Source organism: Leuciscus leuciscus (genome assembly GCF_965113295.1).
Source record: "Leuciscus leuciscus genome assembly, chromosome: 14".
Classification (NCBI taxonomy): Eukaryota; Metazoa; Chordata; class Actinopteri; order Cypriniformes; family Leuciscidae; genus Leuciscus; species Leuciscus leuciscus.
Genome location: NC_138738.1, coordinates 19,358,050 through 19,385,392, shown reverse-complemented (window position 1 = coordinate 19,385,392; position 27,343 = coordinate 19,358,050). Strand labels below are relative to the sequence as shown.

General features: G+C 37.7%; 2 protein-coding genes across 3 annotated transcripts in view; both read left to right on the top strand.

The window, feature by feature from the left end:
* Nucleotides 1-14,304: 14,304 nt before the first annotated feature.
* On the top strand, nt 14,305-17,019 carry LOC309514020 (uncharacterized protein; the record flags this gene model as incomplete). The annotated part of the gene is made up of 4 exons (XM_082190135.1): nt 14,305-14,694; nt 15,567-15,740; nt 15,927-16,000; nt 16,976-17,019. Exons 1-4 carry the CDS (start codon nt 14,660-14,662, stop codon nt 17,017-17,019), a joined length of 327 nt encoding a protein of 108 aa, XP_082046261.1. The 5' UTR covers nt 14,305-14,659.
* A 394-nt stretch (nt 17,020-17,413) lies between these two features.
* farp2 (FERM, RhoGEF and pleckstrin domain protein 2) overlaps nt 17,414-27,343 on the top strand; it is a 65,178-nt gene continuing 55,248 nt past the window's right edge. For both annotated transcript variants that reach the window (XM_082136738.1, XM_082136737.1), the window contains exons 1-2: nt 17,414-17,564; nt 20,061-20,318. In XM_082136738.1, coding sequence (XP_081992864.1) covers nt 20,115-20,318 — 204 coding nt within the window. In that variant the 5' untranslated portion in view covers nt 17,414-17,564; nt 20,061-20,114. The remainder of the gene's footprint in view (nt 17,565-20,060; nt 20,319-27,343) is intronic.

The following is a 27,343-nucleotide window of genomic DNA, read 5'->3' as shown; positions in this document are numbered from 1 at the left end:
AGTAGCTCTCCAAAAGGAAGAACAGAGTTAGATTACAGGAAAATACTCCTTATTCCTTAATTTAGATCTGATCTTTTGTTATATATTTTTGGTATTCATATGAGATTGTAGTCATGTTTTCGGCCATATGGTTTAAGATCCATGTTTTGTTGCAGATTTACAATGTGAAGAAGTTCAAGTTGCAGTAGTGCAACATTATCCACAATGTTATCCAGCAGATGGTGACAGATCCTTCTCATTGAGCCAATGATAGAGAAAACGACTGCTGTAATTTCTTTCAGTTCTTTAAAACATTAATTTTTTGGGCCACAAATAGGATGAGAACCTCTTTCTCAGTGTTTCAAAAGCCGAACATCTACCATACAGTGCAAGATAATAGTGCACTACGGACTGACTGACCAAAAACGTAACAATAACATCACTTACTTTGCAATAATGTGTATATATAATATTCACTTTAGTAATAGTTATATATCTGTATATATTTATTCACTTACTACTTACGAATCATTCCCACTGTTGCTACAGCATGTTTACCTTGTGGTCCTATTGTTTGTTGTCTTTTTTTATTTACTGTTGTCTTTTGCTCCTCGTGACTGTCTACTGTTTAATTTTTACCCATTGTCATGCAATGTTGACTTTAAAGATATAACATAAAAATGGTGTTATACGCATGGCAAAAAGTATAGGCTTATATCATTTGTTATGGGGCATTGTTAAACACACACACACACACACACACACACACACACACACACACACACACACACACACACACACACAAACACACACACACACACTCCTTGCTACCACCTTTGTTTGCTATAGGGTTTGCACAAACATATAAGGCATTTCTTTAAATTAACTACTACATGAGGACCTTAAGACATTTTAGATATTACTGCAACATTTTTCTGTAAAACTAAAACAATGTCCATGTGAAAAGTGCTGTATAAGTACATTTGACTCGTTTTTTGACAAGTTGTGCAACTTGTGTATATTTAGGTAGTTTATCCTGTTTTTTTTTTGTTTTTTTTGGTGTATTGTGCGTCATTTTATTTGTTGTTCTCATGGTTACAGCAAATAAGAAAAAAAATGTCGTTCTAAATGACAAAATACAGTACAGTGCACTTTTCTCTGCTATTCTGTATGTTTTAATGACTTCTGGGTTGTTTGCACTGGTAGAGGCATGTGTCATAAATAATTAGTGAACTAATTTCAAAGCTTCATCACATATACCATCTGCAAACTTGGTTGATGGCATACAGTTTTTGAAGAACATTGTGTTTCCTGGAAAATACAATATGGAAGAGATGTGTAAAATCCTATTGTGATACCGCTCTGGTGTGACTAGTTATATTTTATATTTCTATAACAAAATCTTAATTTTGCTAGAATAATCTATGTGTAAATTACTCTAAGGATGCATGTGGATGCCAATCTTTAACTGATTGACTCTATTGGCATGTCAGGACCAATCCTCTATTTTTCCCTCCCCTCATGTGAAGTTGAGACTAAATTCAACAATTACTGGGAGAGAGTTGTGTGATGGATTCAATTGGCATCCCTATACTCTTGGGTAGAATCAGTTAGTGTGGGCTGAGGATATCACCTTGTGGATTTTGATTAGTGTAGGTGGACAACATTCCAGAATTAAAAGCAGGGAATACAAAACTGAGGTGAGTGGAATTGTTTTTGTTTACTTGCCATGTGATGTGCGTCGTATAAAATGCCTTGATTCGTCCTGACAAAAAAGACAAAAGAATACAATTGTGAATCCAGGCTTCTTCTTTTTTTTTATGTACAGTATATACACAATAAAAGCAAAAAATAAAGCTCCAAATATCTACACAGAATGCAGGTAAATAAGCTTTATTCCTAATATCAATTTCAGCAAATAAGTTAAAATATTAATAGAACATTATGTTACCTTATTGCAAGTGCAAAAACTGAAACTATCTGAACACTACTCTTCGTACTGTCTGAACTTCTTTGTCATGTGTTTCAGACATTTTTTAACATTAAAAGACAATACTGTAAATGGGATGTATGTGTTGTTCATAAAAATGAAACGGCACATATTTCTGTGGGCTTACAAAATCTGGCCTTTCATTCCTCATATTTTCAAGATGCATCTCTCTTATCTTCCATCTGTTGTCTTTAAACTGTTGAAAAAGAGTTTTGACTGGGACTGCTATATGGGCTTTGGGCACACTGACTGCATTGTTTTCTCAGGATCATTTCATAATAAGGGAAAGTGGACTAAAGTGCTCACCTTAAGGTTCTTGTAACTCAGTTAAGAAGTGAATGAAGAAGAAATGCTTTGGAATACAGACCTAAAGAAGACTGCTCTTTTTAAAGCAGATTGCTGAAGTGAAAGCACTTTCTTTTTTTTCTTTTTTATGAAAGAGTAAAAAAGTTTTAGAAGTTTAGGCCTAAGTTTACTAAGCAAATGTAATGAACTAAACATTTGTTTTATTTGATAAAATATATATATATATTACAAAATAATTTGGACTTTAAAACAGCTAGAAGATCAAAAACATATGTCTAATGGTCTAAACAAGTTGTGTTCCAAATTTGTAGTTGATATGATAAGAATTGGCCAATTTCAAAATAGCTTTAACAGGATGAATTTTGAGTGTTTAAGCTTTCGAATGGTACCTAATTTATGATGATTACAAAAATATGGGATAGGAAGAAAAGGTGATAAAAAGTGTGCCAGGTGTCCCACTACCCTGTCACTGAGCCTTAACCCTCTGATGGTTTACGGGGTCTTTTTGACCCCAAATGACTTTTGCTCAAATTAAAAAAAATGTTCCCTTTGTCCAAATGGTATGAAACCTTCTACGGCTCTTCACACTTTCTAGATCTACAAAAAAAAAATTAAATTGGAATGATATCTGTTTTTATGTTAGCGTGACAAAAATTGTGACACTCGTGGTCTTCGGGGTCTCTGGAGACCCCGCAATCAAAATATACAAAATTCATCATCAAAATCAGAAACAACGCAGAACACATCGACAGAAATGGCACAAATAAAGTGGCACACTTCCACCAATGCAAAAAACATCCACAATGCTAAATTATTTTGCTCACAACACGCGCACACACACACACACACACACACACATATAGAGGAATACATTTTTGAGACTATAAAAACTGTTCTCTTATCATTTGTCAAATAAAATCATCCAAAATGCAGTACCACCACAAAAATAAATTGGTGACACTGACACATTGAAAATGTGCACACACGCACACACACACACACACACACACATGCACACACACACACAGGAACATTTATAGGGCTATAATTTGTCAAAATTATGGGGGGGGGGTGGGTTCAGTACAAAAAAATGCTAAACTTTGACAAAAATATTTTATTTTTGTTATAATTGTGATTTTATAATATTTAGATATGAATCCAACTGAATCCAACTTGTGAAAAGATATCTTTCAGGTAGTCAAATAGCAAATAGCATATAGTGGAGCTCTATGGCCATCTAGTGGTTAAAGTGATATTTTTTTAATTTTAAAACTGCATTTTCCAAAAAATGGGCATAAATGTTACATTAAACCATTTAAAATGATCCATGTTATCCCCATGAATGAAAGTTAGAAATCTGGGTCTTTTATAAAGTGAATTTTACATCATATGCTGTTTTTTTGTAAAAAGCTTATTTAAATAAATATTTATTTATTTATTTATAGAAATTTAAAAGATATCATAAATTCTCCAAAAACTGCACAAATGTTGAGTAAAAACATTAACAAACAGAATAAAATTACATTTGTAAAAAAAAAAAACTATTATCTTGTTACAAAATTAAATGTTATTGTCTGGGGTCTCTGGAGACCCCAAAAAACACGAGTGTAGACATAAATATAGACCATCAGAGGGTTAACAGGCTATCTTAATAAAAAACATAAACAATTAGCGATTTTCTTGATTCAGGTGATGTCTTAACACAAGCTCATCTTGCCTTTCCCGTTTTCAGTCATTGGTAGATTTATGGAATGTGGGAAATTTCCAAATTCCATCACAAAGGTGACTTGGTTGAAAGGTATTACCTGCTTGACACAATTTAGTAGGAATGTAGATGATTTAGCTGAGCTGGCAGCGAGTGGAGACATGTGTGATTGTACTTGCCAGAAAGGTGTGAAATCCCGAAATCAGCTCTTTTTACCATACCATACCAACTTTATTTGTTAAGCACTTTACAACAACCAAAGTTGACAGAAGTGCTGTACAGCAAAATAAACAAACACATGTACAATTAATAACCACACAATAAAAACATTCAAAGTAACAAATTAAATCAAGTAAATGAAGTCGACCTCTTACTAGGTGTCATTTGATCCAGCTGTTCCCACAAAAAGGAAGTTGCTGGTGGGTTTGTGTGTGTGAGCTGAGTTGTGGGTGTTCAGAAAATAACATATTATTAGTGCACATAATGTTTAAATAAGTGAGAACTTGTACTGGTTGTATATAAGCACATTTTACTCCTCACGCTCTCAATGCAGGCTACAGACACCTCGGGTGTCACTAAATTAATTATCTTTATTTATCAAATGAGATCAAGATCATTCAAAGCCTATCTGGGCCATAATGCTGAACCAATTTCTTTTAGAGTAAAGCACACACAAAAAGGCAAGTTTGTCTGAGCTCTTATGTGCAATCAGATGAAATCACACACACTCTGTCTGGGCCTTTATGTATAGGGACATAATGTAGCAATAACATGCAGACCACAGCATGTGGCAGTTACCAATTAGAATGTAGGCCTTCATTACAAATTACTATTTACTTACAATAAAATTTAACCAGTAACTGTACAGTAACACCATATATAATAATAACTAATCTCATTGAGTTATTTTAATGCCTCATTGAGTTATATATATGCAAATAATAGGCTAACAAAAGTAAACCATATCAATGATATAGTATTTATTTAAAGGGGTGGTTGATTATGATTTCACTTTTTTAACTTCAGTTAATTTGTAATTTTGGTGTTTGAGCATAAACAACATCTGCAAAGTTACGACGCTCAAAGTTCAAAGCATTAGATTATCATGACAGAATACGCTAATCAATGACTAGAAGATAACTACACAGATTTCATAAATTCAAGCTACATAAATTCATTAACCATTCAGAAATGTTGTCTACATGTTGTCACTTCTTGAGTCTCTTCATCTTTGTCTGACTCCGGTTTGAACATAAAAGGCTAAAAGTCTTTGAAATGTTCTGGACACAAGCTGTTGTAGCTCTGCCCCCTGTGATGGGAGCAGCAGGTCATTTGCATTTAAAGCAACAGATACAAAAACGGTACGTTTTTGCTCACCTTCAAAAAATTACAATTTTAACATAAAAATATCTGTGGGGCATTTTGACCTAAAACTTCACATACACACTCTGGGATCATCAGAGACATATTTTACATCTTGTGAAAAAGGGAATTATACCACCCCTTTAAATGTCATTTGTACACCAGAAAAAACTAATTTGCCCTCTACCATACTGCTCTTACTTTTTTGCCATATCTTTATATGTTATACAGATGTAATCGAAATGATTCAACCCCCACTGCAAATCAGGTTTATTGGCAAAATTTACAGACTCAGCTCTTTACAATGAACAAATAATTGTATAACAAGTAATTGAAATAGCTCAACACAACAAATGTTTCAAGTGGTTTCCCCAAATTCAACTGAAATTGCAACTTTTAATGACTTTCGCAGTCTCAAAATGATTCAACCCCCAGAATCCCTCACAGCAGCACAAATCTGCAAAACATGTTGTCTCAAGTACACCTGATGCAACTAATCAAGGGCTTCATTAGTTGTAACAGGTGTGAACACATGAAATCTTAACTGGCTAGATTTGTTGAGTGTCACGTTTGACTGCATGTTAGAAATATGGCTAAGCAAAAAAGCATAAGAAAAGTTTTTGCACAAAATCATAAATAAGAAGTTTTGGGATTCTGTTCTTTGGAGCGATGAAACAAAACTGAAACTTTTCGGCCCTATGGATCAATGGTGTGTCTGGAGGAAGAAGAACGAAGCATATGCTGAAAAAATCACTCTGTCTACAGTTAAGCATGGTGGTGCTCGGTGATGCTCTGGGGCTGCTTTGCATCCTCTGGCACTGGAAACCTGTTGCGTGTGGAAGGCAAGATGGATTCATAGAAGTTTCAGGAAGAAGAAAACATCGTGCCATCAGTGAGGAAGCTGAAGCTTGGGCGTCATTGGACCTTCCAACAGGACAATGATCCCAAGCATATACCTCAAATTCCACCAAGGCCTGGTTGCAGAAGAAGTCCTAGAAGATACTACAGTGGCCATCACAGTCACCTGACTTGAACCCCATAGACAATCTCTGGTGGGATTCGAAGAAGGCGATTGCAGCACGCAAACCCACCAATATTACTGAACTGAACTGCATTGCTTCTGAGGAATGGGCTAAGATTCCTCAGAAACGCTGCCAGAAGCTGGTTTCTAGTTATACATCTCGTTTGCAGCAGGTCATAACAGCAAAAGGGTTCTGCAAAGTACTAAAGTTGCTTGAAGTATCAAGGACTAAGTACTCGAGATTGCAGAAGTCATTAAAATGTGCATTTTCAGTTGAATTTTTGGAAACCACTTGAAACATTTGTTGTGTTGAGCTATTTCAATTACTTTTGTTTGAATTGTTCATTGCAAACAGCTGAAAGACTGTAATTGTTGCCAATAAACCTGATTTGCAATGGGGGTTGAATATTTTCGATTACAACTGTAAATAGTAAGAGCATTGTGCTAGTATGCATTTCTGAAATCAGCCAAAGCACTTATTGTGTGTACGCAATAGTGCATAAAATCTGCTTACAAACGTTACACCACTTAAATTTGTCAAGTTCTTAATAAAATACAGATAGAATTATAAGTACTTAACACATTAAAATGTGTACTTGTTTAAAGCATGACAAAAGATTATAAAAACATAATAATTAAAATGTACTTTAAAACATTTAATTTGACATTATTACAAATTAAGTGATATTTTTAAAAGTCTACTTAAGTGTGCTAAGAAACACTTTCTACTTTAAGTACACTTAATTGCCACTTAAGTGAAACGTTTATTTCATTAATATTTCATTTTTAAGTGCCACTTTTATTTCATTAAAATGATTTAATCGGCAAGTACATTTTCTTTTTAATTAATTATAAAGACTACAAGTGCACATTCAATACAATTAAGCACACTTCTTTTTCACAGGTATTACCATTATAGCATTTGACTAAACAGATTTATTCCTGTTGATTTCGCCCAGTGAACAATTTCAGGAATATTCTATGTCAAATCAATCAAAAGATCTTTAATTTCCGTCTTATATAGACCCATTTTTAGAGTCATCTGCCAAAATTCACACTGGCAACTAATGAGTAGTGCTCTGCTCCTCCTTGCAGGTGCCCGAAAGCCATGCCAGGGCCAGATGGATACAAAGAACTGTGTTCTTGCCAAAACTTGCTAAAACTTACTGTCACCCTGAACCTCCGCTTAAGGGTGAGAAGTGGGGCAGAGCGACAGACTTTATTTTGAGGAGTGATGCCCAGGAGAAGGACCACCATCGCTCCACACCAGTAGCACAAACCCACCAAGCAACTGCCACTGAAGGTCTCGTCGCTGCCACACAGATAAAACCAATCCCACAACCTTGTCTACTGAAAGCACATTTCAATGCTGACCATCCTCAGTCTGTCAATAATAGAAATGTGGATTATGTCGTACCTGCGTCAGACCCAACTTGTTCAGGTTGGGATGTTTAAATCATATATTCCCATATTGTTAGCTTTTAGTGAATGTCTAATTTCAATTTATGAATATAAACTCCCATGAGTAGATTGAGCAAAACCAGCCTGCATCCAATACTGTCATAATAGCAGATGTGAGTAAATCTGTGAACCACTGGCAAACATTCACCAATCTGATTCCACAGATGGAAAGAATAATGACACCCATTTGGGAAACTGGCACATTCATCCAAAAACGACCTCACATAAATCAAAACGACTCCCTCCGAGCATACCTCTACCTGCCAGACCTCTTCCGAAAGAGCCAGAGCAACTGATCTCAATGCCGTGTGAGTGTTCATTTATCTTTGCCATAATGATTTGAATTTATTTCTTACTTTACTTTTATTACATTACTTTTGTGACTGACAAGCATATCCAGAGCCAAAAATCCAACACCTTTCAGATACTCAACCTTTTTTAACCCCTTTTCATAATCTTATGAGAATTGATCATAAACAAAAAATTTTATTAACACCATTGATCACCTTTGTGAAAAAGACTTTAAAAAATACTTATTACAGAAATAAGGACATTCTTAAATAATAATTCTATACAAAGTAAAAATATATTCAGTAAAAACTGAATATACTTAAGTACTGTCATGGATGGGTGGAGAATTCAATGAGAACAATCACCAATACACAGGAAATAAAGCACAACCACATTAACTCACGACATATACAACACTGAGAACACGGGCTGAATCCGGAATCATTCACTATTCCCTACGTTAGTCGACTAATACTGTTCACTTGAAGGAGTGAATGAAAAGGAGTGAGCGAATTTGGACAGCGGTTGAGCTTACATCGATTGTACACTCGTTATTGCAGTGCAATGTGGGATTGAATAAGTGTACTCAATAACATCCACTATGGTTTCAGACACCACTACAAATGGCTGTCCCCTCAAATAACGCCATATTTGAGGGTATAGGGGGCGATGTCGGATTCTGCCAGGGCTTAAATTCTCAGGGAGTAATCAATGTAACTGTGGACAGGTGTGGAACTCAACTCCATAACCAAGGCAACTAACAATGACAGGGAACACAGGCAAACAAGAAAAGATCAAAATGAAACCAAAGCACAAATTAATAGTACTGGTTCCTGTGTTTGATTTGTTTTGTTATTATATTAATCAAGCCTCCTGCATTTTGATCTCTGAGTTTCACCCAACATTACAGAACCAAACACAAGGCTTGTAATTGATTTTTTAACATGGGGAAGGTGAACATAATCAGTAACCAAGGTAGCAAACTACAAATGGGGAAAAACAGGAACAGGCAACCTAAAAGTCCATAAAAAAACGTAAACGTTATGGAGAAACATTAAAAATTGTTCATAATATTAAAATCATTTTAAGCTCAATCAGTAGAACATGGACTTAGCAATGTCAAGGTCATGGGTTCAATTCCTGGAAAATCCATGAACTGAGAAAAGTCAAAAGTAGAAAGTCTACTCAAAAACGTATTCATCTCAGATGTTTCCAATGGAGAGAGTCCAGCAGATGTTCCTAAAAACCAAGAATACAAAAAAAAAAAAAACACAGATGAGGAGTATCTCTCTGAGCACTTGCTTGAAAGATGTTCAGAGGACACCAACAATGCTGCCTCTTCCTGGTTTGGTGGACAAACTGATAGAAAGCCCCTCTAAGAGAGACTCCAATTGCATGTGTGTTGATACTAAGAAAAAGTCACTAGAGAACTTATGGCAGGATCGAAACATTGTAAGAGACAGTGGAATTCTGAGCCGGCTCAGTAAGGAAAAGCTAAAGCTTCAAGAGGTACTCTAAAGTTTATGGTTATGGTAATGCCTGTTTTTCATTTACATGACCTCCTTTTTATAACCTCTACCCTGTTTTCTGATGTTCTTCCAACATTCTTTGCTCTTGTCCATCTTCACACCCCTTCACCAGCATCTGTATGAGGTTGTCACATCCGAGCAGACATATCATCAGAGCTTGACAGTGGCTGTAGAACATTTTCAGGAATCTTCAGTGCTGAAAGACACTCTGGCACCAAGAGATAGAAAGTCATTGTTTTCTAGCATTGCAAAGATAAAATAGATCAGTCAAAGGTAAGAACCAGGGCTAGTGTGTATAGTCTGTTGAACAAGATTGTACATTGAATACAATTCAGTGTAGAAAACATTCAGATGTGATTCTTTCCTGTTCACTGTCATGTTCAGGAATTAATAATGTTGGACCTGCATAATGAAATTATTTTTTACTGTTCAAACCAAGTGTGGGTCCTGTAAAAAAGCTTCTAAAAAAAAAAAAAAGGGTACGTTAAAAAGTGGGCAAAAGGGACAGTAAAGACTTTTACATTGTTTAAAATGTTTTGTATTTGTTTTGTATTTATTAAATAATCCTGAAAAAATGTATCACAGTTTCCACAAAAATATTAAAAGAATATCAGGCAGAACAACTGTTTGCAAAATTAATAGCAATAAGACGTTTCTTGAGCACCAAATCAGCATATTAGAATGATTTCTGAAGGATCATGTGATACTGAAGATTGCAGTCATGGTTGCTGAATATTATTCAACATTGTCAACAAGAATAAATTACATTTTAAAATATAAGAAAATAAAAAATATATATTTTAAATTGTAATAATATTTCACAATTTTACTGTTTTACTGCATTAAATAAATGAAGCCTTATAGTGGGCATAAGATATTTTTTTCAAAAACATTAAAAAAATTAAAGCTGCAAGCAGCATTTATCGGGGTTCAGGCGGGTAAAGCCTTTAAGCACAAAAGCTTCAAAAGTTTTTAAGTTTTATTTAGCAAGCATGTAACCACTGACATACTAGATGGAAAAGACCATTTACAGCCAATACAGGCAACTTACCATATAATGGTTTTAAATCTTTTTAACCGTTATAGCGCCAGCTATGGTCTGATATCCATACAATTTTGCATGCTTGTTCAGAATGTTATGTCACATATGCTCACCAATTTTCGTGAAGTTCTGAGTTTTCGTTTAGGATTGATAGGCTTTTGAGTTAATTTTTCCACACCCATTTTATAGACCTTATGTAGCTCCGCCCCTTTTCAGCGCTGCGTTCGTTGTCTTTTGACTTCCGGTCTGTATTTTCACAGCGTTTTGCGTTTTTATTAATGAACGGCTCGTTTTAAAATCTTCCCGGTCGACTTACATTTGTTAAGTCATCTGCTTTAAACATTACAATCCTCATGATAACTTTCGTTAACTTTACATGAAGTAAATCCACTTCAAAAGCTGATTACTCCTGGACAGCAGCGCCATAGAAATATACAGAGCGACCGCAAAAACGGAAGTTAAAAGACAATATTCTAAAGATGGCGGCGCCCACGTTTCTCTGGTGCATAAGGTCTATAGCCATACAAAAAATGCAAAAGTTCAACTTTTTTTTTTATAATTATTGATCTAGATTAGAGAGTCAAGAGAATTGTCCTAGACTGGTCTGGTTCCGATCGGGCGAAAAACCTAGGACTAGTTCATAAAAGTAGGTTTTTAACATATTTGCAAATATTTAATGAGCGGTTTGACAGCAGTGGTTCTTGGGGCAAAGTTGTTTGGGATTAGGAGATCCATCAAATGATATGCATATTCCGTGGATGTGTGTAACACCACGTGATTACAGAGCCATAAAACTCGTTAGCACCAACTAGTGGCCGATTTCTTTCAAAATTCTTACAGACCTCTAGGGCCACGAGTCGGACTTGCCCATCGAGTTTTGTTCCGATCGGCCTCCGTTAACCTTGTCTAATAGGTGCTCAAACTTCATTGGCTGATGGCGGCCATGTTTTTCGAGTTTTCAACAGCTATCCGAATTCTCTCACTCTTTTTCATTCACTCCTTCAAGTGAACTGTATTAGTGGACTAACTTATGGAATGGTGGTTGAGGGTTTAGGGGGTGATTTCGGCTTCAGCCAGAGTCTGGTCTCAACTACAGATAACAGGCTACTTACCTATTGGATCTCCCTATGAATCTCCAGCTATCTCCCTGTGATACTCCAGCAATCTGGAGTGTGCTCTTTCCGTTAGTTCATATTCATCTGGTCATCATTACTCTGACTCTGCCACTACTCACCTGCTTTCGGTTTAATTCATCACTTTCAATAAATACTCTGTTTGCGTTTAACCTAATCTCTGTCTCAGAGTCTGGTGTTCCCCGACAGAAGACCAGACCCAAACATCATGAACCCAACAGCATATTCATCCATCCACTCTGTTGCTCCTATCCATCTCACAGGATGGCCTCCCTTTAGAAGACTCCACAAGCTCCTCGAGTTCCTCGAGCTATTCCCACATGGTGTCCTGGAGTGACAACACTTTGAAGACTTCTGGAGTGGGTTGGATCTCTTCAAACAGCTACAATGGGAACTACCACCTGTACTTTGGAAATATGTGTAGAATATGCACTGTGGCTGAGTAGCTCCTCCCTCAAAGCAGGTGAAGTGGATAAAGACATCTTCTTCCCTTGGTCACAGCCTCCCCAGCCCACATCAGTCCTCCTGGTGCCATCGGTCTTCATCTCAGAGACACCACCTGCCTCGGAATTCCACTTAGTCCCTCTCTACCCCTACTTACACCAGCCACTGAGCCACAGCCCACCATGAGTTAAGAGGCAGAGCCAACGATTGCCACAGACCCGAGCTCAGACAGCCCTTTAGCCCACCCACTATGGTCACAGAGCCCACCGCAGACCCAGCACCTGAGCCAGAGCCAGCGACCAACAAGGACCTGCCACGAATGGAGAAGGTCAGCCGGAGCCAGAGCCTGCAACCCTACTCATCCAAGAGCCCAAGCCAGTCGTCATGTCTGACCAGGTGTGAGAGCCGGCACCCATAGCTGTCCCAGTGGGGATTCTAGTGAAATTTGATGGTGTGGAGTTGGATTCCATCGATGCCCCCTTCCCTGAAGTACAGTTGCTGCCTACGAGCATGGTCAATATAATGGACTCACTAGTTCCCTCCTATTTCCAAACCAAGTCTCCTGCGATTCCATGGGTCCTGCCCAGCTTCAAGTCTCCTGCATTTCTGCTGGTCCCGCAAAGCTCCAAGTCTCCTGCATCTCTGCTGGTCCCGCCAGCTCCAAGTCTTTTGCGTCTCCAATGATACAACCCAGCCTCCCTCTCCCACCTCTTCTACAAAAGACAGCCAGTCCTTTGGCTGCACCTCAGATGGCTCCAACCAGCAACTCTGATCCTCCTCGGGTCTTCCAGTCTTTAGCTCAGCCTTGGCACAATGATCCCCTGGGTTAAACTCGGGCTGCCGAGCCCGTAACTCCACATTAGACAGTCAACTAGTCGGCTCCATCCTGGCTCCTCAACCCCTCAGCTCCACCTGTGACCGCCATCCTCTCTTCAGTTTGCAACTCAACATGAGACTGCATTATATTCTGCAACATCTCGACAGACCTGGGACTTATGCAAGGATTTTATTTGTAGACTTCAGTTCGGATTTCTATACCACCAGGCCAGATCTCCTATTATACAAACTGACCCAGCTTTTTGTGCCCACCCCAATCTGTCAGTGGATCACAAGCTTTCTAACAGATAGGCAGAAGCTAGTGAGGCTGGGAAAACTCACATTCAGGACTCTCACTTTCAGCATTGGTGCTCCTCAGGGTTGTGTCCTCTCCCACTGGTCTTCTCACAAATTACACAAATGACTCCACTTCAAAAGACCCCTTTGTTAAGCTCCTGGAGTTTGCAGACGACACCACAGAAACTCAGAAACTCCCCCCACTCACCATCATGGACAGAACTGTGGAAGCAGTGGAGTCATTCAGGTTCCTGGGCATCACCATCTCTCAGGACTTGAAGTGGGACAATCACATTGACTTTGTGAAAAAAGCCCAGCAGAGGTTGTACTTCCTTCACAACCTGCTACAAGAGCTGCTGATATAGTTCTGCTCAGCCGTCATTGAGTCTGTCCTGTGTTCATCTATAACTGTCTGGTTTGGTTTAGCCACCAAATCAGACATCAGGAGACGACAAGGGATGGTCCAGACTGCTGAAGAATTATTGGTGCCCTGTCTGTGTCTTTATACTTTTTTTTTATATTTTTAATTTTTAAATGTTATTATGTGTCTTGTTATACATATACTTATATTTGTGGACTGGAAGCTTCAATACCAAGGTAAATTCCTTGTGTGTATGTGCAAGCACATTTGGCAATAAAGCTCTTTCTGATTCTGATTATGGCTTCACCGGGCTCCCTTGTCCTTCCGGCTCCGCCTTGGTCAGTCGTCGCTCTGCCTGCACCCTGAACTTCCGGGCCTTCACCTGCGCTTCGTCCCACCGCCCCTTCGGCTCCGTCAGGCTCTGCCTTCCCCCCGGTCAGATCTCTGACTCCATCCTTGTTCTGCCGTGGGTCTTTGTCCTGGCTCTTGTCTGACTCGCTCTGTGATGTTTGCCCTCACCAACTCCTTCACTGCTCTCTCACTCACTGTTCCCCCTCAATGCCTCTGACCCTCCCTCCCAGGCCCTTGAGAACTAGACCAAACTACGTCGTTCAAGGACCATTACATTTTTGTGGGCATCAGGATGGATGGGGGGTTGTAATGTCACATATGCTCTCCATCTGCCCAGTCATCTAAACAGATACAACTGTCCCTAATCTGCACTCACTGGCACTACACCTAGTCATCCCGCACCTGTTTCTTATCGGCATTCAATCTGCACCAGGATAAGAGCACACACCTCACAGTCAATCTTGGTCTGGTCTCAACTACGGATAACAGACTACTTACCCGCTCTACTTCCCTATTGGATCTTCCTGTGATACTCCAGCAATCTCCTGTAAACTACTCTTTGGAATATTATATGTACCCGTCAACTCACCATAATCCTGTGAAGAGGTGTGTGCTATCTGTACTATCACACTCCAGTCATCATTGTTCCACTGTAACCCTGGTAAAGATTTGGTAAATATTAGTGTTTTCAAAAAGTTACTTTAACAAGCATTAGATGATGGAAAAGGTCATCTAAATGTTAAAATAGGGGATGTGTGCACACAATAAATATTGACAGAAATGAATAAAGAAACCTCTAAAATTGCCCAAAAACTGATGTTACATAATGTGTGTAGGTTCTATTATTAAAACCTATTTTATAGATATCCTTTATGGATAAACAGATTGACTATACTATTCAAAAGTTTGGGGCCTGTAAGATTTTTTGGTAACACTTTACATTAAGGTTTCATTAGTTAACTACTTAAGTTAATATGAACTAAGAATGAACAATACTTCTACAGCATTTATTCGTTAATTTAAAAATGTACTCATACATTATTAAAATCAAATATTGTTGGCCTATTTGATTACATTACTTAATGCACTGTGAAATAACATGAACAAACAATGAATGACTATTTTATGAACTAACATTAAGAAAGATAAATAAAAAATTTGAACAAATTAGACTTTATTGTAAAGTGTAACTGTTTTTTTTCTTCTGTTTTTGATACATTAAACATCTTATGCTCACCAAGGCTGAATTTATTTGATCAAAAATACAGTAAAAACAGTAATATTGTAAAATTTGTTTTAAATTTATTTTAATATATTTGTATTTTATTGCTTTTATGGCAAAGCAAAATTTTCAGCAGACATTACTCAAATCTTCAGTGTCACGTGATTCGTGGTATTTATTTAATGTAAAATGTCTCAATTTCTCTCTCTCTCTCTCTCTCTCTCTATAAAACAACTAACACTCTTTGCCTGTGCAGGTTGGACCAGTTTGAAGTTCAGGACTATGTGCACCGCTCTCTGATAGAGGTGGCCGACGGTAAAGACCTGGAGGAGGAGCTGGAGGGATGTGAGCTGAACTGGATATTTCAGCTGGCCCTTCTGCATAATGACCGGAGCACAACCTCTCAACTTCTGCTGCAAACAAATTCAGAGTCAGTACCCATAATATGGTCCATACACCACCATAATAGCTCAACAGTGAACTGTGTCAACTTGACAGTGTCAAATTCTCTATATAGGACACAAGATGGCATAACAAGATCAAAACATTTAATAGTATAAAATATGATGTTCCTCTTAATATAATAACAAAGATATGTCTTTGTTTGTTTTCTTAGAGCTGAGAAGGACTTATGGGTGGATCTTCTGGGTGGGCAGAGAGATGGACAAGACACAGTGTATGAGGAGTGGGGTAAGAATGAATCACTGAATTGATTACTGAAAACAAAATTTAAAAAAATAAAAACTTTTCATTTTTGAGTGAACTATTCATATTCCTAAAACGTGTGCAGCTAAACATTGGCCACTAGGGGGCAAAAGTGTCAATGGCTTCAAGATTGTGTTTCCATAACATGGAAAACCATCCTGTTCCCTACGGCCCTCCAGGAACCCTAAAAAACAGCAGAGTAGAGAATGAGCATGCAAGTTTAGTTAATTTTAGACTAATTTCATTTGGAATAGCAGGGTTGTGTTGCAACAGCACCATCGGTACTCTTCAGTATGATGTTGATCATATCTCCTAGCTGTAGACTAAAGCTCCCCTCGTTGTTGTCCATTGAACACCTCAATACATCGCACCTGAGTAGGCCTACAGTCTACAGTGCCTTTTTTATTACAATTTGAACATAATTGATTTATTCATAAATGTTTTATAATTCTAAAGAACATATGCACTGAAGTTAGTAGTTTGCTCTGATTAAGAACAGATGTTCTCTGCTACATGTGTGGTAGAAATCACCAATGAACATGTGCAGAGATGTCACCTTCGTCAGCGGTATCCAGTATGTCCTACAGACAGCCACACGCCTGCTGAAACAACGCAATGGAGGCCTTGAACAACGAACCACAACATCCTTTAAATGAGAGACTGCTTTGCTGGACAGTCTATATTTAGAGACTTTGACTGTATCTTTTTTTTCTCTTACTGACTTGAATGAATATATATATATAATTCAGTTAGTTTTGTCTTTTGGTCTTACTTTATATTTGTTTGTAGTATGTACAGGCCTATATGTTTCACCATATTTTATGTCTGGTTTTAATAGAGCATCTCCAAATGTCCTTATGCGACTTTAGCTACTTTCTATTATGACAAATAACCTGGTCACTACTGTCAGCAAATGTGGGGTTGCTGTTTTTGTTTCTTTATATGTAATGTACTGTGTAGGTTGTGCTTATTCTGTTCTGCTCCCTTATATTCTGTGGAAATAGATTGTGTTATTATAACGTATATCCCTCTAGTCTTAGTGACTCCTTAATGATTTGTTTAGGCTATATGTCAACTGTTATGAATGTCACCTTACATAAAATGTTTGCTTATTTTTGCATGTGATCATACAGTATGCCATTTTTTGTGGCATTCCTGCAATTCTTGGAAAGAGGAGAGCAGACACAACTAGTTTTGTTGTTGTTGCTGCAACTAAATTAGACAGTGTTTTAGACAACAACTGAACACAAATCAATAGTTTAAATTTCGTCTCTTATTTATTTGCCTATTGAAAACTATTCAATGTAAATGTTTCCATAACTATATTATCAACAAACGACATGGCATTTTGAAACCAATAAAATCAATCCGCAGGTACACCTCTCAGCCAATAGCTGTCGACGATTTCAGTACGAAACTGAACCAATAGAAGGCTAGATCTCTCCGAAGTCGTCCAATCAGAATGCAGCTTTGGCCACAGTTCGCCTACAACGACGGTCGGACGTGTAACTCTTTTAGAGTTGAAGAAATACCAGGCGAAAAATAAAAGGTATGATGTCGATTTATTCCGAAATAGAGATTTAAAGCAAACGCGAACCAGTAATATTGGCAATAGTTTATTTAAACGTGTCTCAGTGAAGCGTACGGTAGAGTTTTATGATCTCTTCGCATGTTTGTGCGGTTTGACTAAACTTTCTCAGTCTTTGTTTCATCTCTGTAATAACAAACAGTAAAATGTGCGCTTTTATTTTTCGTTGCAGTTGAGGATATTGTTGTCGGTGTTTGTGAAATACTCTCACACGAGAAGTAAAATGAGGTTGGCGTGAGAGGTTAAGATTGCAGAGATTTTTTATCGTAGGTGAACTGGGTGCATGCAGCTTTAACTCATTACATTAAATAAAATATTTTCATTTAATCGTTTTTAAACATTGTTGCATTTGCATTATCAAGTGCATGATAATTGCTTCATTGCTCAAACAAAAGATAAATGGTCGCCCATTATTGTTTAATACAGCGGCAGGAATTGCTCCAAATCTTGGATGAAGTATTCATTCTCAAATATGTTCACTTCATTCCTATGAGGGTAAATGGGTCAATTTGGATCACAGCGTGTAAGTGAGCCTGTGCTTTGAAGGCATTCCAGTCAAATTGTTTAAACAAACCTGTTGCATTAAAGAGCCAGAATCAAGAATGATTTTGGATTTAATGCCGAGTGAATGTGATTCTCATCAAAACAGTGGAGCTTGTTTATTTAGGATGTTGTAGTTGGTCGTGTTGCATTGATGCTTTAGTGTTTCCATTGTTAATCAGACCTCATGCAAGTCACTGTGCTAAATGTGACAGTACATTAGTATTTTGTAAGGGCTCATGTGAGCTTGTCTTGTGTTCATTTCACTGTTGTTGTGCTGGCCAATTGTGAAAGGAACTGAATGAAGTTCCATGTGAAAGAAAGGGAGCTGGGTCATAATAATTTTTTTCTGAAAGAATGAATCGTGTCATTCAAGATATTTTGAATGTGTAGAGCTGTCAATGAATGTTAGGCTGACAATAAATGCATCAGCTCAGATTGGCTTATGCCTATCATATAAAGTTGGCATGAAATGGAAATTCTTCTGTTTTCTAAATGCATCTTTTTGATCTTATTTTGAACGATTCATCCATGTATGTTTTTTAAGCTAATTTTTAATCAATATATCGTAACATCGGTTGGACTTCTCCAAACATTTAGTCTGATCAAAGCTTGCATTAAGATCTGCTTCCATCCAATCAACAACTGATGGAAAGTCCCTGCTATATATATATATATATTTTTTTTTTCAATAATCCATATCACAGGATATATGCCACAATACAGAAGAAAAGATCTGACTCTACATTGAGATTTTACATAACGGAATAGTTTGCTTGTTTAACACTTAGAATAGATAATGGTTTACTAGTTAGAAACAAGTCAAAACAAAGATGAACTTGCCAGGTGGAAAGTGTACAAGTGTAAAGTATTTTAATTTAAATAAGATTTTAAATTGTAGTTGAGTGACTTAGACTGTGCAATAGTTGTCTTTAAAGGATGATGTTCACCTTCAGATGGTTAAATGGTTAGTTCACCCAAAAATGAAATTTCTGTTATTAATTACTTTCATGTCATTCCAAACCCGTAAGACATTTGTTCATCTTCGGAACACAAATTAACATATTTTTTGATGAAATCTGAGAGCTTTCTGTCCTCTCCATAGACACCTACTCAACTACCACTTTGACACTTCAAAAGTTCGTAAAGAGATTGTAAAACTAATAATATGAATTGAGTTGTTTAGTCCAAATTTTTTCTGAAGAGACACAATCGCTTTATATGATGAACATTTAATTTAGGTTTTTATTCACATATAAACATTCATCAACTCTCACATCAGTTATGATAAACGGAACACAAACATGTTCGTTTGACGTGTGATAACCAATGAGGTTCATTCTTGTGTGTTATGCAGCACGTTTGAGCTTCAGCAAGAGGTTTGTTCTCTCGCATCAAGCTGGTTCGGTTGAGCTCCTGTTTATATTCGCTGATCAGTGTTTATGTGATTGTGAATAAAAGCCTCTTAAGAAAATTTGGACTAAACCACTCAATTCATATGCATTAGTTTTACAATCTCTTTATGAACTTTTTGAGGCGTCAAAGTGTCAGTTGCGTGGCTGTCAATGGAGGGACAAAAAACTCTCAGATTTCATCCCAAACATTTTTTTGTTTTTTTTGTTTCGAAGATGTACGAAAGTCTTAACAGGTTTGGAACGACATGAGGGTGAGTAATTGATGGGAGAATTTTCTTTTTTGGGTGAACTATCCCTTTAATGATGAATGATTTAAGTCATTATGTTCAGTGGTGGGAATAATTACTATCTTTGTATATCCAGTTTCATCTGTTTTCATAATAGTATCTTCTTTGAATCCTGGAGTAGTCCTTTTATAATCTGCCATGATATCAATTCCTGTATAACTGGCGTGAGATTTAATTTCATTGTGTCATTTCTTTGATTGTTGTGTTGTCTCCAGGCTGGGGTGTGTATATGTGTGAGAGAGAGGGGGTAGGCTGCATCGGGAGCAGCTATGGGTGAGATCGAGGGCACCTACCGCTCCTTGCAGACCCCTGCAGGGACACGGCTCGGAGCTCAGAACAACACCGGCATCAGCACCCTGGAGCCCGGGCAGAGCCTCAGTTCGGCTATGGGAGCGGGAGGGAAAGGCCACAACAAGGGCCTTCAGATCCGCGTCCAGGGCCTGGACGATGCTCAGGAGTTCTATGAGCTTGAGGTGAGACACTTCACATCAATTTCTTTATTTTTCCGTGTCTGTTCATCACCTTATCGGCCTGGGTGAGACTTCCTGAATTTTTGATTTGTAAAAAAATAAATTCACCAATATAAAATATGTCTTTTAATGTGCTTTTAATTTGACCGTTCAAAAGCCATTACTCCAGATTTCAGTGTCACATGATCCTTCAGAAATCATTCAAATATGCTGATTTGTGCTCAAACATTTCTTATATTATTAAAGTTTAAAACAGCACTGCTTAATTTTTTGTGATAATGATACATCATTTTCAGGATTTTTGGGGGAATTTCAGTAGAATTTATTTTAAACAAGTCTTTTGTAATATTGTAAATGTCATTACTGTCACTTTTGGTCAATTTAAAGCATCTTGGCTGAATAGAAGTATTAGCCTAATAAAAAAAAAAAAAACTATTACTAACTTACTATTACTAACCCCATACCTTTGAATCACACGACATTTTTTCATTATAATGCGTGTAAGTAAAGTGCTTTAAATTGCTTATAAATTGTTAGTAGACAAAAATAATATATAATAATTAAATATAATTCTTTATTTCTATAGCTTAAGCTACTCTTTGGATCTTCTTGACTACAATGGCTGTTGTTGGAACTCCTGAAGTGATGCATATCACATATTGTTAACTTACACCCTGATCATACTTTTTATAGTTGTCTGGTTAATTGTTTGCCTGGTTGTTTTGTTTGTTTGATTCCATTGCACAAATATTGTACGTTTGCTATTGTGTTTGCAAAGCTATCCAAAGTTTATTTAAAAATGAGCGCACTGTAGCAACTGTGTTTGGTTTTGTCCGTTTGCGGCTGTGCTGGAGAATGTAAACGACCGTCTCTCCGGAGACCGCTGGCAGTCTTGCTTTTGCGTGCCGGTTGTGGTGGGTGACAGCTGCCACATGGCTTTAGCTCTTAAATCCTGCGTCTTTAAGTCTGTTTTACACCCAAGGCCTGAAGTCACTTTCTAAGTGCTAGCCTGGGTGTAGTTACACATCTGACAAATGCATTTTCTCCTTTGATGTTGTTTATTAATCACAATGGGTGAAATGATCTGAAAAAGCAAAAGTCTTTGGTGAAAATGCATTGTTTGAATTTCCTACAATATGACACCAGCATTTGACTGCAAAATTACATGAGCGGGGCAAGATTTAAGGTCTTGTTTGTGGGTTTGTGCACTGTTGAGATTAGCAATGTGGTTTTTAAAACATGTTTACTATTGCCAGCTGCTCAGTCAAGGACTTGGAAGCATTTCACTGGCTTTACTGCGGCAACACCTGAATTTATCTTAACCTCTCCTTTATATTTTGCTGGGTTGACAATGACACGGAAGATTATCTAAATGATGTTAAATGTGGTGTTAGAAGACAGCCTAACTGTTTTAGTGGACTGAGGATGAAACTTCCCATAATTAGATCAGATAACAGTATGCTTTGAATTCCCCTGTTACAAAGATCAAACACGGGAGAGTGGAAAATGGTCATTATCCAGCTTTATTAGGCTACAGGACTCTGGAATGCAGTGGTGCCACCAAACATGCTGTACTGAGGCAGAGAGACCCTGCTGGAGGTAAATGACTGTTCATATTATGTCTAGATAATGGAAGAACAATGGGGTCAGCTCTGGTTCAAAGATTTATTACTCTTTCTAGTGTTCCCCAGGAGTGCATTTGGGACTTGTTTTCCATTACTCTTTATTTAGCACTGCCAAGTGCGTATGAATTGCGGTATTGATTGATCTGCTGTCAGATGATGTGGATGTTTTATTAGGCAGATTGTGTTTAATGATTCATAAGGCAACATGGCTTCGTGATCTGTTCCATGATGCACAAACCGGCGATAACGCAGTCTGGTGTTGCTCATGAAAGGGTTTTGTTTATTCTCAGCAGGAGTGTGTGCACGTGCACTTGTGTGCTCACTGCATTGTGGGTCTGATGTCATGTTGCCACATCTGTTTCCAAGATGGGACTGTGTTCTCGTAAGCACAGCCAGGTACTCGAGTGTGAGTGCTGTGGGAAAATATCCCAAATTGACCCTCAGGATTAAACTACCAGACCAAAGAAATAAAGACATATGTGCTGAACTTCTGTTCATGTTAGTCTAAACAAAGAAAGTATGCATTGTCTGGTGATGGTTGCAATGAGATTGTTTTTGATTCACTTTTTTCAAATGTACAAGTTTGAAACCCCAGGTTTGTTCTAGGGCTAAACGATATACACCGCTTCAGCATCGACATCGCGATGTGCACATCCGCGATTGTCACATCGCAAGATGTGCGATGTCAAGTAGGAATCGTAGTTGATCCGTGATCCGATTGGACCAGGCCCCAATGTCTGAACGCATGTGATTAGCAGATTCGTTGCAAAGCTTAGGTTAACCATCATAGAGTGAAACTTTATCATTTGAGGGTGTTTTTAAGTCCTGTCAGTATCATTCAAGCACGACACAGAGGCAGACGTCACGCGAACATCGAATTCAGTTCTCTTTATGTCCATCTTGGCGAGTATCTTCGTAAACAGTCACTAATGTGAACGTAAACAATTGAGAAAGTATCATTATATTGGATCTGTTCATCAGGTATTAAAGTGACAGCAGCCCAATAAACCTTCTGCCAACCGTATCATTGTTAGTCGAACACCAGAAGACAAAGAGAAAATCCACCTTAACAAAGATTCATTTAATTTATACAGTGCAGACTATGCAGTGTTATTTTACATTTGACCTGAATACTGTAAGACTTACCTGAAAACAAAGCATAAAAAAGGATTTTCTATGCTGATGCACTCCCCTACAAAATCACCCCAGTCATTATAGGATGATTAATTCTCTCCAAATAGAGCTATTAAAGCAACTTGCTCTGACGGATCTTAAAATATGTCAGTGCCATAGTTTTGTCTCAAGATGCACACCAGTAACGTTTTTTTTTTCTAAGCCATGTTTAAAAACGCTACTTAAATCTCCTAATTTAACTAAGGCCTAATCCTGTCTTAATCTAATCCCTGTCTGTGAAACCAGGCCATATTGATAAACGGCTATGCATGAAGGTACTAATTGTTCAAAACTTTAAAGACCAATAAAGGGTATTAAAGCTGGAACGATAAATTAGAAAACTAGTCAGTCTCACTGACAGACTGTTTGTTTGGTAGATTAGTATTCGTCCGTTCTGATCCATCCTTAATTTAAACGTACTTAATTATTTTATTTTTTAAAGGTTTTAAACATAAATTGGCATGAAACTTACCGCTGTTTGATTTTAGAAACTGGCAGGTTCATATAGTCTGAAATGATTTGTCATGAGGGCGTGTGCATATTGGGCAGTGCACTAGTCTGTTTTTTTTTTTACTCTAACCTCATTCCCAGTTCACCCGGAAACCCACTGACCTGCTCTCCTCGTCTGTGAGCCGCTCCTCTGCATCGCCAACTTGTAATTTGTGTTGCCATCTAAATGCTGAAGGCTTGCAGCAATCTCAGCCTCAGCATGTATTTATGGATATGGGTTTGTTCTCTCCTCCACAGCGTCTGCCCGAGTAATAATTTTCTCCAACTTAGAAATCAGGGAAAATGTATTTATGGACTTTTACTCCTTAGTTGGATGTAATCTTTAGCTTTCTTTTTGGGCTTTGTAACCAATTTGTGAATATTTGGGCCTATTTGCCAGGTGTAAATGAAACTCATTCGAGACTAATATTTGATCAAGGAAAATGGTCTAACTTTGCACGCTACAGTAGAAGTGTCCGTTATGGTGATGCGTCAACAGTTGTCACAACACCTAATTTCTATTTTTGACACGTTAATGAGTCACTTTATTTGTCTGAACTACAGTGTTATTACTGGAAAAGTACAGCTATTAATTCTATTAATTACATGTTTAATTTAAACATACCTGTGACTATAACAATCAGATACAGATTGTGTAATGTTTCTTGTTTTTGGTGTTTTAAATCCTATTACAGTTCAAAAGTTTGGTGTTGGTAAGATTTTTTTACATTTATTTTGCACACCAAGACTGCATTTATTTGATCCAGTACAGTATAAACAGTATAAACGGTAATATTATGAAATATGAATACAATTTACAATAACTGTTTTCTATTTTAATATATTTTAGTGTATTCCTGTTATGGCAAAGCTGAATTTTCAGTAGTCATTACTCAGTGTCACATGATCCTTCAGATCATGGTGCTAAAAAAACATTATTAATGTTGAAATCAGTTGTTCTGCTTAATAATTTTGTGGAACTGTGTTACTTTTTAATGGTTTTAAAAACTGTTTATTTGAAATAGAACTCTTTTGTAACATTTATGATGTCTTTTAAATCACTTTTAAACAATTTAATGCATCCTTGCTAAATCAAAGTATTACTTTTTACAAGTCTTGCTGACTCCAAACTTTTGAACGGTAATGTATGTGGTTATAGTTGTGTTAAAATGATCATAATCAATTATTATTAGATGGATTTCTGTTGAAATTAAAGTAGGATAGATAAGCTGTGTCTGAAATTACATTAGTTGTAGAGTATGCGAAGAAGAGCTGTTCTTTAGATATGGGCTGTAAATACATTCCGGGACATACTTCATCTGCCGTTATCCTTTGACCCGCCTGTTCTTTGATCTATGACATATAACAGCCACAAAAATAATTTACTTGCCTGTTGTTAAAGTACAGTAACCACAAAGGAACCACTTTGTTGGTACCTGTAGCACTTGCACTTGCTCTCTTTTAGTTTTTTACATTTCGAATTTCGTGGCTCTACAGCTCCCATTGCAGAATGGGAAAGTAAAGTGTCCACTGGAATCTCTGGTTATTGTTTGCCTACTGTATCATGAATGCTGTATATTCTGAAATAATACCAAGTTGACATATGTTTTTTGCATATTACATACTAGGGAGATGCGCATATTTGGACGCAGTTGATTAGTCGATCACCCGTTTTGTCTAGTCTATTTTCGAGCTTACAGCTGATTGGTCGGTGGCGGTGCTTATCCGGAGATGATTTGTTGCCTTGATATGTCTAGTATAAACAGGCTTGAGACACTCTGACTGTCAGACGTCTGGCTCCCTGAGGGTTTTTGTTCATTAGGCCAATAGGAAGTGATGAGGAAGCCGCTACAACAATCCAAACTTCCTGTTCCATCCACACCCATGGGACGACACAGGCCTCTGCTCGCTCTCCCAAATAATCACCCAAGCTGTCAGTCAAAGTCACGGACTGGCTTGTTGCCTTAATTTATGTACGTGTGTGTCTGCATATTAGTTCTACACAGTGTTATTTTAGTATCAAATTCAATGAGATACTACGGTATTTTTTTTTTTAAATAGTTTTTTATTTCATTTTACTTTCAGTTAAAGGATTTCACACTCTCACTCTCTCACACACACACACACACACACACACACACACACACACACACACACACACACACACACACACACATACTGGTTTATGTGGATTAGCCAGACTTTTTCTCCAAACAGGCCCAGTGGTGGTTTAGATGGACTACCCTTTCCTGAGGTCCTAGAGCTATGAGAGTTAGATTAAAACACTCAAAAAAATTTGGAAAAAATTCAGGACACTTTAGACTTCAGATACACCCTTCAGAGCGTGATACACACCACCCTAAAACTATTGTGGTTTATAGAGACAGTTCTCTTTTTGAAGAATATGTGACTTATAAGGACCAAAACAAACATTATTGGGACTTTAAAGGGACAATGACGTCACTTGCTCATTAACATAAATACACATTATCATAAATACACATTAACCTGACACCACCAAGCATTAATGGGACTTGAATTATTATTTTATTGCACAACTCTAACATCACCATTGTTAGTTGGTGACACTGACTAACAGCCAGATAACAGCCTGTAAGAGCTAAACAATAGATTGTCACACAACACCAGTGCCATGACAATGAGAATGGAGCAAAAAAGGTAAAATAAGTCATTCTTACCCAACTTCAAAAGACCCATGGTTGCTCATAACAAAAAATAAAAAAATATATAAAATAAAATAAAAGCTGTTTTACAGTTTGCTTTTGTGACGGCCTCTATTTAAAACATTAAAGGAACTTTGGACTTTTGGGACTTTAGCTTATTCGTCGTATCCCCCAGAGTTAGATGAGTCCACACACCCCCTTCTCATCTCCGTGCGTGCCGTAACTCTGTCTGACGCTCCCACCGCTAGCCTAGCTTAGCACAAAGACTGGAGGTAAACGGCTACAGCTAGCATACTGCTCCCAATAAGTGACACAATAACGCCAACATTCTCCTATTTACATGTTGTGATGTGTATAGTCACAGCGTGTACAAATAACAAGGTCACATGAGACACAGCATCTTCTAACCGTATACATACGGGGAACTATATTCTCAGAAGGCGAAGCACTGCTACTGCGGAAGGATTTGCTCGCAGGACCTGAGAAGCCCGTGGTGAGGAGCAGAGAGTTCGCTCAGAGGGTTGTGCTAATCACTCCAGCCAGCAGTGCTTCGAAAATTCAAGGCTTTTGGTCATACCTAGGATATCCAGAACCACCAAGGGAGGGAGAGCATTTTCACATTTGGCTCCAAAACTCTGGAATAGTCTTCCTGATACTGTTCGTTGCTCAGACTCGCTCTCCCAGTTTAAAACTAGATTAAAGTCGCATCTCTTCAGCCAGGCATTCATATAATCCTACAGTTCAAACTACAATCCGGCCTCTATCCAATGCCAGAGGAGAACTGGCCCCCGACTGAGCCTGGGTTCTCCCAAGGTTTTTTTTCTCCATTAAGGCACCTGATGGAGTTTTAGGACACCATTAGGTCACTTGATGGAGTTTTTCGGTTCCTTGCCACTGTTGCCTTTGGCTTGCTCAGTTGGGGATATTTTGGGGATATCTAATTTAATTTTATCAATCAATAAATTCCTCTTGAAACAAACTTTGTTGTATTATTTTAATTTAATACTGTGAAGCTGCTTTGATGCAATCTGTATTGTGAAAAGCGCTATACAAATAA